The sequence below is a fragment of the Tachysurus fulvidraco genome, chromosome 16, assembly GCF_022655615.1.
Source record: "Tachysurus fulvidraco isolate hzauxx_2018 chromosome 16, HZAU_PFXX_2.0, whole genome shotgun sequence".
NCBI lineage: Eukaryota > Metazoa > Chordata > Actinopteri > Siluriformes > Bagridae > Tachysurus > Tachysurus fulvidraco.
Window position 1 is genome coordinate 17216604 of NC_062533.1, and position 13185 is coordinate 17229788.

Below are 13185 nucleotides of genomic sequence, written 5' to 3' on the forward strand. Positions count from 1 at the left end.
GTCTCACTTCCGACTGAGCTCCTCCCACACACACACACACACACACACACACACACACAGCCAATGTCTAATGTTTTTCCCCTTCATGCTTTTTTTAATCTCTTTGGCTCGTTTCTTTAAATATTTTAAAGTCAAATTTTAATTAAAAGAAGAATGAGAAATGCATCTGAATAAAGACGGGGGGGGGGGATTTGCAAATGTAACGGCACAAAAAAATATGTGTTTAAAACTTACAGAATCTCTCCATCAATCAACTTTATGACTGCTAATTTTCCAGACATATATCTCTCCTGTCTAAAGCCTCCTCTCTCTCTCTCTCTCTCTCTCTCTCTCTCTCTCTGCATCTCTCTCTCTCTCTCTCTCTCTGCATCTCTCTCTCTCTCTCTCTCTCTCTCTCTCTCTCTCTCTCTCTCTCTCTCTCTCTCTCTCCTCCTTAAAACAACAAGACAAATAATTTAAAGGCACGGTCGATATGAATGGCAGTTCTCCAGACCAGGTCATCGCAACCAGGTAAACAAGTGACAGGAGGTCAGTACATCATTTAGACAGACACACAGACACACAGACAAACAGAAAGACTGAAATAAAAGAACAGACAGACAGAAAAACATAGACAGACAGACAGACAGACAAACAGACAAACAGAAAGACTGAAATAAAAGAACAGACAGACAGAAAAACATAGACAGACAGACAAACAGACAAACAGACAGACAGACAGAATAAAAGAAAGAACTGACAGACAGACAGACAGACAGACAGACAGAATAAAAGAAGGAAAAGGCAGACAGACAGAAGATAGAAAGACTGAAAAAGAAACAAATAAAAAGAAAAACAGAGACAGACAGATAGACAGACAGACAGAGACAGACACAGAGACACACACAGACAGACAGACAGACAGAGACAAACACACACACACACACACACAGACAGACAGACAGACAGACAGACAGACAGAGACAGACACACACACACACACACACACAGGCAGACACACACACACACACACACACACACACACACACACACACACACACACACACACACACACACACAGACATTCACAGAAAGAGACAGACACACACACACACACACACACACACACACACACAGACAGACAGACAGACAGACAGACAGACAGACAGACAGACAGACAACTTAATATGAAGTTGAAGCAGTGACGCTCCATTCTGCCACCTGATGATCAGACTGGAAGGAGACATCTAACATTCCTGCTGTGATATTTCTCCACACAGACAGGACGCTGAGACGGAAAGCGTGTGGGCAGGAGTTACCTTCTGAGGAGGTTACTGATGCTAGAGGCCACAGATGAAAAGGTACAGTGTGGGAAGTATGAGCAATTCTAAATAAAGCCGAACACAAGACAATTACAAGCGGTTAAGTGACAGAAATATTCCACCGGAATAAAGAATAAAGAACCAAGTGACTTTATCTCCACAAGTCTGATCTAAAATGAGTCAGGACTCCAGAACTGTGTTTGACCCTCTGTTTATGATCTGACACTGAATTTTAGTGTCGAAGAGAAATCCGAGCTGCTTTTTAGATGAACAAACACTCGGAGCTTCTCAGAGAGCAGAAATGGGTTTGATATCAACATTTACACTGAAAATACAAACGTCTGTGTGGAGAAAAAATAAAGTAGGAACCATTTTGATGATCACATGTTCCTGGAGGAACCCAGGGTTTGTTAGACAACATACACAATCAAAGAAATATACATCATGGAATGAAGTCCAGCAAGCAATCAGCAAGAAACTCGTGTGGGACAAAGCTGAAGATTGAGATGTTGGGGATCCGGTAGATCATTAAGTCGAATACTATAAGGTGGAAAGAACGGGTTACAACCTGAAGGTCACTGACCTGGAGCAACCAAGAGGTCCTGGTTAAACAGCTGGAGAGATCTGGAGCTCAGATGTGAGGCGATGTTGACAGGATAACCACAGCAGTGGACATGCAATAAAGCTGGGGTAGACCGATAGGGTGGGAAGAATAAGTAAACAAACAAACAAACAAACAAACAAATAAATAAATAAATAAATAAATATTCTGTTTGGTGTCTCAATAAACATGTCAGATCTTGGCGGCTTTTGGTTGAAACCCAGAACTGCTCACCTCCATGACAACGCTATGGGTAAAGCATGGTGGTGGTAGCATCACGATGTGAGACGTGACGTGATGAATATTCTGTAATATTTACACCGTAATATTTACCGTCAAGCTTCTAATTAAAAAAGGAAAGCTTTAAGTAAACCCTAGCGCTAGATTTTTCGCAAACTTTCCCTACTTTTTGACCATGTCGGTGTTTGATGTGGGAAGCGTTTGGGTTCGAGTCACTTTAATTATCCGCCTTCGTTACACGACGCCCAGGGTCACGGCCGACTGATCAAACTTCGACAACACGATCCGAACCGACAACGTTTACTTTCAGCCTGCGAGGCACTTGAAAAGTCAACATTTAATTACGGAATTTTTTTATTAGATCGTTTTCTTGCGATCGAGAGCGAAGACGTTTCGGTCGACAGAGGTAGAGGAGGCGGTGGCGTCCGGCGTCTCGTGCCGTTAGAGGCAGGGTGCTGCTCCTGAAGAGGCAAGTCATGAAGAGCTTTATCGCACAATATCTATAGATCAGTTCTTTCTTTAACAATGTTTATCCAGAGAATATCTTTCTGTCAATGTTACCGTGCTGAAACTGAAGACTCCTTCCATTGCGGCGCCATTTTAAAAACGGTCATTTATATCCAGAACGCACAGATTTCCATAAAGCTTCTTCGCGACGGCCGATAAGAAAACTAAAGAATCGAATCGAATCGAATTAAAGGTAAATAAACAACTCGAAAAAAAAAAAAAAAACACTATATCGAAGCTGCTGGAGTTCTAACATAACATGTTAACAGAGATCGAATCGACCAATCAGAACCCAGAACGGTATAAAATGAAACCCGGTCTTGTCTAAAGATATTCCACCGCTTATCTACAGAGTTTAAATGACGACGTGACATCTGCTCTGGTGGACAAATATTTGTACAAGGTCACCTGCTCAATCAGGGGTCAATCAAATGAGCCAAAATCCACATTTACACAATTTACCCTTACTTACCTTCACCACCATCTGTCTAAGGAACATGCTGTAGAAAAGACAGCGCATTTTGTTGCGGTTACCTTTAACGTTTTAACAGGATGAAGAAAGACAGGAGGAAAAACAGACGTATATGCAGAAGACAGTAGGGATAAAAAGATGAGGCCCTCGTTTTGCGGCTGGTTTTCAAGGCTGTGCCACGTCCCAGTTTATACACCCTGTTCTTCTGAGTCCGCTTATTGCTCTGTTCATGAGCGTAAACACTCTGAAAAGTTCTGAAGTAGTGACATCACAATTGAAATTTAAATATGGCAATAAACCTTGACAAGATAAATGACCTCTACTGAAGATAATGCTCGATTGTTGTGCTATGTACAAAATATTTGTATCGATCTAAAGATAATGAAAAACGTTAGAAATGTAGAAATTTTGTCAAAGTCCATGTAAAGTGGGCGGGGCTAAGCTGGGAAAAAAGATCGTGTAAGTCATCGCTAATCGTTATGCGTTAGTGCTTAAACAGTACCTTTAATTGTGAATAGAAAATTAGGCCACGCCCACACACTATTCCAAATGCAATTTAAATCATAAAGGTTCGTTCGTTTTGGCTTTTTTTTAACAGGAATCTGTTTGTTGGGGGTAAAACTAAATCACCAGGGACAAAAAAAAGATAATACATAGCTAGGGAATTCACTAAATTCCAGGGGTTTCGTTACCACGACATAAAATGGGCGTGTTTGCATACCTGCGAAGGACAAAACCGTCATACAGGTCGATCTATTTTAGAAAACAAATAGGCCTACGGTTAGGGTTAGGGTTAGATTATCAAATAGGCCACGCCTACCCGATGATGCAATATCTGTCACGCTGTTCTGAAATCCCTGGAAATAAGTGCATCCCACATAGCTAGTGTCTGATGCGTGTGGATTCATATGTAATTCTGGCTTCTGATTGGTCAGAAGGTTATTTCCTATTGATACTCTGTCTGATATTTTCTTATTTTTCATATTTTATTGTCTGATATATTCACACGGACTTGCACAGCAGACATTGTACATAATCGAGGTGTCGGATAAACGAGGTTACGCTTTGAGGTTTCTCTGTTATGTGGCTTTATTTGGACTCGTAACTTAATTAAAAAAATTAATTAAATAAATAAATAAATAAAGAGAGGCTCTTGTTTATAGCTGCTTTAGCGTAAAGGAGAGCATTTAACACGACCGAAAACATAATAAATGTATGACAGATTATTATCTAATTAAGGACAGTGTTTTGAATAAAATTCCATTTCTTAACCATTTAAGAACATAAATTAGAGCTTGTGCTATAAAGCTCCTGTATGCTAGCAGTTATTTTACAACTCGTCAATGAGATTTTGTGCGGTTTTGCTTTTCATCTTTTTGCCACTTGATTAGAAGTTGAGCTAAAAATGACATTACTTAAAGGTGCGGTCTCCGTTGTTTGAGAAATGCTTCAGAAAACTGCATTGGGCCACCAAACAAAACAAAAACAAAACTGATGTGTAGCCAATGAGCAGAAAGGGGCGTGTCTTGTCAATATGTGCGGAGAGAGTGTTCAGTGCACATGTGTGACGTTAGCAGAAAGCGGTTTTAACATCGACATGGAGGATAAAAACAAAGAAAGAAAGAGAAGAAAGACTTATCATAAGGACAAGAAGTAGGACGTGTTAATATAGGATCAGCTTTCCAGCGCTGGAGAGAACTGAACGTCTTCCGTGTGAAAAGGAGCTAAACCTTTCACTATACAACACACAGTACTACAAAAAACACATTTGTATTACCATAGTATTACTCATTGTGTTCATTTACTGATAAAAATATACCCTCGGTCAGCCGCCCCAGCAGGTTCTGCTACAATAGTTGCTGGGTTATACTTGTCCGGTGTATGTGTGGGTCGGAGCTATCAAAACAGGGGTGGGACCCATTTGGGTTAGGGGTGTGTTTGTTTTGGTGATTTCAAATGTCAACATTTGCTTTCAAACAACGGAGACCCCACCTTTAATTCTGTCCCAAATAATTTAGAGTTAAAATCCCCTCTAAAGTTCAGCATGTGGAACAAACTCATCAGTCTGGAGGTTCTTTTAATTGTTTCATTCATTTTATTACATTGTTCAGGTTTTTCCCCTCGGTTATTATCCATGGCCAAAGAAAGTGTGTTGAGTTCTAAAATATTTTGCTTTTTTTTTTTTTTTCTCCCAATAATGACCCTGAACCGCACTCATACGCTGTACACAAAGATACCAAACATGAAACAGCGTTAGATTTTACAGTGTGTGTGTGTGTGTGTGTGTGTGTGTGTGTGTGTGTGTGTGTGTGTTAAACCTCTATCGTCCCGTCACCGAAACCTACCTCCAGCCCATTTCCCAAGTTCTATTACAGTCCTTTTAAACAAAATTCATTAACATCCATAAAAAAGCTCTGGCACTAACTACATGCTGACAGGGAGGGAAGTAAAGAAAAAAAAATGTGCACAAAAGAATATTTTTGAAGCAGAAGCAAGGCAAGGTGTCTGGACTCGAGTTACCATCTTAAAGTCGAACGGAAAAAATACGCCAGGATTCGTTCACGTCTGGAGTTATTTACTTATTTACTTCATTTATTTTTTTTAATAAACCAAAAAAGTCTATATTTAAAGTACACGACGTGTCGGATGCGTTCTCATGTATGTTTATGGACGGTTATAAAGTTGCCCTTAACGTTGACTTTATTGTTAACTCTATTAGCTTTATTTTTATTGTAGTTTTTTTTAAAGAAGAAAATCTACAGAATTGTGAACGTTCCAAAAAACACGAACGACTTCGGCATAAACGTATGAGACGTGAGCTTTGGAGTCTACGTAGACAAAGCTTGGTGAAAAGCAGTCGTTTTACGTCATGATACCAATACAACTAATCATTTGTTACTAATAACTAAGGAGATGGAGGAGGGCCAGGTGTGTGTATGTATGTGTGTGTATGTATGTGTGTGTGTATGTATGTGTGTGTGTGTATGTGTGTGTGTGTATGTATATATGTGTGTGTGTGTGTGTGTGTGTGTGGGTATGTATATATATGTGTGTGTGTGTGTGGGAATGTATATATGTGTGTGTGTGTGTGTGTGTGTGTGTGTGTGTGTGTGTGTGTGTGTGTATATGTGTGTGTGTGTGTGCATGTGTGTGTGTTTGTGTGTGTGTATATGTGTGTGTGTATGTGTGTGTTTGTTGGTGTATATGTGTGTGTGTGTGTGTGTGTTTGTGTGTATGTATATGTGTGTGTGTATATGGTTGTTTGTGTATGTGTGTATGTGTGTATGTATATGTGTGTGTATGTGTGTGTATGTGTGTTTGTGTGTGTATGTGTGTGTGTATATCTGTATGTATATGTGTGTGTGTGTGTGTGTGTATGTATATGTGTGTGTATGTGTCTGTATGTGTGTGCGTATATCTGTATGTATATGTGTGTGTATGTGTGTGTGTGTGTTTGCAGAGACGAATGTTGTACGCTCGATTAATTACATCATCGTACGTTAGTAAACATTACAGTTACATCATTGTATTAAAGGCAGTTCGTCCTCCATGTTGGTTTGTCTCTCGCTCTGAAGCTCAATGTTCTGCTGGTTGATGTAACGCATTTTGTTTTCAGGTTTTACCAAATGAAACATCTATCAGGTGTGAGGACGGACATTCAGGTTGTAAAACAGAAAAAGTCCAGACACGTTGGATGTCACCGACCTGGGAGTCTGAAACCGTGAACTGCTAAGACTCTTATTAATACTTAACAACACATTAAAGAGAAATGATTCTGCATTGAAATGAATGGATGTTATTTTGTTCTCTGGACATCTTTAAGAACCCTGCTGCTGTTCTTTGTTCTGACTGCAGAACTGAATCACTGCGTATCTGCCGCTGGTCATCCACTCGGCATCCTGAGCGGCGAGTTTCTCCGCCTGGCTCGGGTCTAATCCCACCTGTACGTTGGCCTTCAGAGTCCTGATGCTGCACAGAGGAGCAGGCAGGAAGCCCCTGAGCGCTCGTTCGAACGGCACCGTGTGCTCCCACGTTCTGTCACCGGTCAGCCGGCGGTAATTCAGGTCTCCTTTAAACAGGATCAGATCGGAACCCTGCAGCGTGGAGTAGAGATCCGCTGCGTCTTCCGGCATGTCGCAGAACTCGTGCGGTAGAGTCCAAAATCGATGGTCGTGATACGTCCACGCTCCGTCTTTCACGTGCCGCTTCCACTGGGCGCCGCAGGACGACGCGTGATTGTGATTGGACGCCGCCGTTTGCGATAGGGTCCAATCAAAATCCTGCTTGGTGACGTCTGAGACGAACCAAGGGATGGACTTGCCGTGGAAACGCACTTCCTTCGCCAAGCCGACGGACACCATGAAATCTGCGAGTACTAAATCGGAGACGAGCTCAAAACCAGCGTTGTCTAGAACGATGTCCAGTCTGAATCCTCTCTTCTCCGTTCCTCCAGAAGCCTGAACAGATGTTAACACCGACCAGACTTTCTCCGAATCGTCTACTAGGATGAAGCGCCGGAGATCCGACAGCGAATCCATCGGACTGGTCTTCTGGGAGTTTTCCTGGCCGGCTGAGATGGATAAATCGCACCGGTTTCCCCACAGAGACACCTGTGAGAACATCCGGCAAGACAAAATCAACAAAACAGCAGTGAGGAGGATTCAGATTCAGCTGAGAGATGCCCATAAAGACCTACACAGACTTATAAAGACATTCATTAGTGATCAGTAACAAATGCCTCCTGATTCACAGGGGTTTAAATGGGAAACACAGCCATGTAAACTCATTACAACGAGATTTCTCCACCGTCTGCAGCCTTTAAACTTGCGACACAGAGTTATTTAACAACCAAAACCCATCATAACTTTATTTAAGTGTTATTCAACAATTGTTTGGCTTATTTATACTTATTTTCTTTAAATTTGAGCGAAACCTTGAGACACAACCAAGTGGAAACTCTCTCGTGACACGATCGTTCTATTACCTTTCGCACGCAATCGCAGACCAGAGTCATGTGATGTTAATCCTGTCTAAAGATACGAATAACGTGAAGAAAAAAATACCTTTAACTTACTATGGAGTATGGTAGAGGTCTTCACGGGTCCACTTGGATCCGAAAACCCGAGGTCCGACCAGAGACCCGAGCGGGTTCGGGTCTAAAAGTTTCACGTGTGCCTCGGACACGGGTCGGGTATAATAATAGCGGCATCGGGTCTCGGGTAATTTAAAATGAATGTGTTTTTACCGAACGGACCCGAGAAGACCCGAACTACTGTATCTGGTGTGTGTGCATCGACTCGAGTCCTTTTCCAACCTCTCCTCTGTTTGCCAAGACCGCTTGCGACATGTGGCTGGTGACGTGTGACTGGTGACGTGTGGCTGGTGACGTGTGGCTGGTGACGTGTGGCTGGTGACATGTGGCTGGTGACGTGTGGATGGTGACGTGTGGCTGGTGACGTGTGGATGGTGACGTGTGGCTGGTGACGTGTGGCTGGTGATGTGTGGATGGTGACGTGTGGCTGGTGACGTGTGGCTGGTGACGTGTGACTGGTGACGTGTGGCTGGTGACATGTGGCTGGTGACGTGTGGATGGTGACGTGTGGCTGGTGACGTGTGGATGGTGACGTGTGGCTGGTGACGTGTGGCTGGTGACGTGTGGATGGTGACGTGTGGATGGTGACGTGTGGATGGTGACGTGTGGCTGGTGACGTGTGGCTGGTGACGTGTGGCTGGTGACGTGTGGATGGTGACGTGTGGATGGTGACGTGTGGCTGGTGACGTGTGGCTGGTGACGTGTGGATGGTGACGTGTGGCTGGTGACGTGTGGATGGTGACGTGTGACTGGTGACGTGTGGCTGGTGACGTGTGGCTGGTGACGTGTGGATGGTGACGTGTGGCTGGTGACGTGTGGATGGTGACGTGTGGCTGGTGACGTGTGGCTGGTGACGTGTGGATGGTGACGTGTGGATGGTGACGTGTGGATGGTGACGTGTGGATGGTGACGTGTGGCTGGTGACGTGTGGCTGGTGACGTGTGGATGGTGACGTGTGGCTGGTGACGTGTGGATGGTGACGTGTGGCTGGTGACGTGTGGCTGGTGACGTGTGGATGGTGACGTGTGGATGGTGACGTGTGGATGGTGACGTGTGGCTGGTGACGTGTGGATGGTGACGTGTGGCTGGTGACGTGTGGATGGTGACGTGTGGCTGGTGACGTGTGGATGGTGACGTGTGGATGGTGACGTGTGGATGGTGACGTGTGGATGGTGACGTGTGGATGGTGACGTGTGGATGGTGACGGATAAATACATAATAAATACAAACACATTGTGAACTAAATCTATCTAATATTAATCTTGAGTTTGTCTTCTATTAATCTTTGTATTATTTTTTATAATAACCTTTTGTTCTATGTTTATGGTCTGTAAAGCTGCTTTGAGACGATGTCAGTTGTAAAATGCGCCGTACAAATAAACTCGAATTGAAAAGTTTGCTGGGGACACGGTGGCTTGGTGGTTAGCACGTTTGCCTCACACCTCCAGGGTTTGGGGTTTGATTTCCGCCTCCGCCTTCCGTGCCTCAGGGGTTTCCTCCGGGTACTCCGGCTGTTGCTGGTGACAATTTTCGTTGAAACAGACCTGTCAATCAATTTTGAATCCACTCTGTATGGCGGTTACTTTAGTGTAGAGTTATGAAACATTCGGGTCCAGTCAGGTTAAAAAAAAATTGCCAACGGGTCGGGTCGGACTTGGGTCTAATTTCTTCGGGTTTGTCCTGGGTCGGGTCTTTCTTAAAAAAAAAAATTATGCACGTCGGGTTCGGGTAAAAAGTGATTGGGGTCGGGTTCATTTCTTTAGACCCGAGAAGACCTCTAGAGTAAGGGTGCCAAAACTTTGGGTATGGAGCCAAAATGAACTATTTGAAAGGTGACCGGCTGATTTCGAGACGTTTTCACTAAGTATAAAGAAGTGTCTGATGTTGCGTCTGTGAGTCTGATCTAAAATAAATCTTACATCTTAAATAAAATAAATCTTTATTTATTTTAGTGTTGAAGAGAAATCCAAGCTGCTTTTTAGCTGAACAAACACTCGGAGCTTCTCAGAGAGCAGAAATGGGTTTAATATCAACATTTACTCTGAAGATACAAACGTCTGTGTGGAGAAAAAAATAATGAACCGAATCTTTTCTATAAATCTATCACCTCTAGTATTGTAGAGAAAAAACAGAACTAGTGATGAAACTCTACACGTTCTTACAGTCCTGAGTGTCTACTTTCATACGAGCTTCACATTAACACCACCGCGGAGCGAGACGTGAGGGAGACGTTCGGTCGTCGACGTGATGAGTGATTAAAGTGTCTACTGAAGAATATACTGACCTGCAGAAACCTGAGGAACTGTTCGAACACCGATTCCTTCTTTGAGGTGTCTGTGTTGGCGAGGATCTCTCGGAGGTACGTACAGAGCGAGATGATCGCTTGCTGGGACTCGAAGAAGCTCTTCGTTTTTACTTCCTTAAAGGCATCAAAATCGCAGATCGGAGGACTTTGATAAACACAAAAGAAAAAGGTTTATATAACATTTATCAGACTGTATATTTATAATCACACCCTCCAGTGACACCCAGATGAGGATGAGGTTCCCCTTTGAGTCTGGTTCCTCTCAAGGTTTCTTCCTTTACCGTCTAAGGGAGTTTTTCCTCCTCACAGTCACCTGAGTCACCTCAGACTTGCTCATTGGGGATAAATACAAACACATTGTGAACTAAATCTATCTAATATTAATCTTGAGTTTTGTCTTCTATTAATCTTTATATTATTCTTTATAATAACCTTTTGTTCTATGTTTATGTTCTGTAAAGCCGCTTTGAGACGATGTCAGTTGTAAAAAGCGCCGTACAAATAAACTCGAATTGAAAAGTTTACTGGGGACACGGTGGCTTAGTGGTTAGCACGTTCGCCTCACACCTCCAGGGTTGGGGGTTCGATTCCCGCCTCCGCCTTGTGTGTGTGGAGTTTGCATGTTCTCCCTGTGCCTCGGGGGTTTCCTCCGGGTACTCCGGTTTCCTCCCCCGGTCCAAAGACATGCATGGTAGGTTGATTGGCATCTCTGGAAAATTGTCCATAGTGTGTGAGTGTGTGTGAGTGAATGAGTGTGTGTGTGTGTGTGCCCTGCGATGGGTTGGCACTCCGTCCAGGGTGTATCCTGCCTCGATGCCCGATGACGCCTGAGATAGGCACAGGCTCCCCGTGACCCGAGTAGACCGGATAAGCGGTAGAAGATGAATGGATGAGAAGTTTACTTTTACTTACATATCTAGTGAAATGAAATCATACTAGCTTCTGTCTCTCACACTGAATTGAGGTGAACAAGGTTCGGATTTAGATCGGTAACCAAGTATATCATCACCTGAACCACAAGGCCTCCTGGATCTTCCTGTACATGTAGCACTCCACATAGAGCCAAGGCGACTTGAACCAGCTGACCGGCTGCCCGTCTTCCATCAGGTCCTGCTGTCTCTGCATGTACCGGTTCCACTCTTCTGTGTCGTCTGCAGAGTCGGTCAGAGGCAGTATGGGTTTGTCCGTCTGCAGCTCGTTCCTCAGCTTGGACAGGAAGGATATGGCTCTTTTCTCTGCTTCCACACCCACCTGTTCACGCGTTATGCCAAGAGCAGATAAACAAACAGCACTGTTAATCTGAGCTTTGGTGTTTACTGACAGCTGGATTGGATTGTTTGCAGATGTGACACGATCCTGGATTTGTCCGATTGTTCAAGACAGAGTGTGTGCTCCTTAAATTGGGCATAAAAACAAGCTAAAGTATAAAAATGAATGAGATGGAAAATAAACGGATGTAGTAACAGTGGAATGTGGTGTCCATTAAAGCACGGTGGTGGCAGCAGCATCATACCGAGAGTTACCACATTTCTAACTGATTTATACCTGTCCGTGCTTCTCCAAGAAGTTGTTTTTGTTTCGATGAATGGTATCGATGACTTTGGTCAGGATCGTCGGCAGCCTGTCTCTAACCGTCAGATACGCAAAAGATCTTCGGAGGGAAAAAAAAAAGAAAAATTAAGACTTAAGATGTTGCATGTGAATATATAATTCATATATAATAGAAAACATCGGCTGAATATCAATAACACGTTTTGTGTATAATATTGCATATACAACATACAGCACTGATGTAAACACTGTAGGTACATTTTTCCTTCTCGATATTTGTTCTTAATTTTCTTCCATTTCTTTCCTTTTTTCCATTTTTCTCACCTTGTCTTTGGAGTGGCTTTAATTGTTACTAGTGTAATATATAATAATAATAATCATAATTATTATTATGATTATTATTATTACTATTATTATTATAAATATATATACCTCTTGTACATTCACCCAAGAAATCCTATATAATTAATTTTGTAAATATATATATATATATATATATATATATATATATATATATATATATATATATATATATATATATATATATATTTACAAAATTAATTATAAAGGATTTTGATCTTATAAAGACGGTGGTTGAAGGAGCGAATGGCTTCGCTCCTTAAACCACCGTCTTTTAGGAGTGGCTTTAATACTTTTTTAAAAAAAATTAAAATATAATAAATACATTTCCATTATTTATATTAATGTCACTAGTGTAAATGTTTAATGTTTGCAACATAAATGTTTAATTTAACATAAAAATGTTTAATGTTTGCAACATAAACTCCATCATCAAAAAGGCCCAGCAGAGGATGTACTTTCGACGCCAATTAAGGACGTTCGGTCTGCCACAGGAGCTGTTGATGCTGTTCTACACTGCAGTCATAGTATCTGTTCTGTTCACATCCATTACCATCTGGTTTGGAGCAGCAACTAAACAGGACAGGAACAGACTGCAATGCACAGTAAAAACAGCGGAAAAAATAATTGCCCCCCCCACGACTTGTACGACACAAGAACCAGAAACCGGGCAGGAAACATCACTACCGACCCTTCGCACCCTGAACACAACCTCTTCTCTCAGGTGCTACAGAACTTTGCTTACTAAAACTGCCA

General features: G+C 42.5%; 1 protein-coding gene across 1 annotated transcript in view; it reads right to left on the minus strand.

The window, feature by feature from the left end:
* Positions 1-6454: 6454 nt before the first annotated feature.
* armt1 (acidic residue methyltransferase 1) overlaps positions 6455-13185 on the minus strand; it is a 7879-nt gene continuing 1148 nt past the window's right edge. The window contains exons 2-5 of the mRNA XM_027163571.2: positions 12064-12169; positions 11528-11769; positions 10498-10663; positions 6455-7731 (exon numbers count right to left, since the gene is read on the minus strand). Coding sequence (XP_027019372.2) covers positions 6940-7731; positions 10498-10663; positions 11528-11769; positions 12064-12169 — 1306 coding nt within the window. The 3' untranslated portion in view covers positions 6455-6939. The remainder of the gene's footprint in view (positions 7732-10497; positions 10664-11527; positions 11770-12063; positions 12170-13185) is intronic.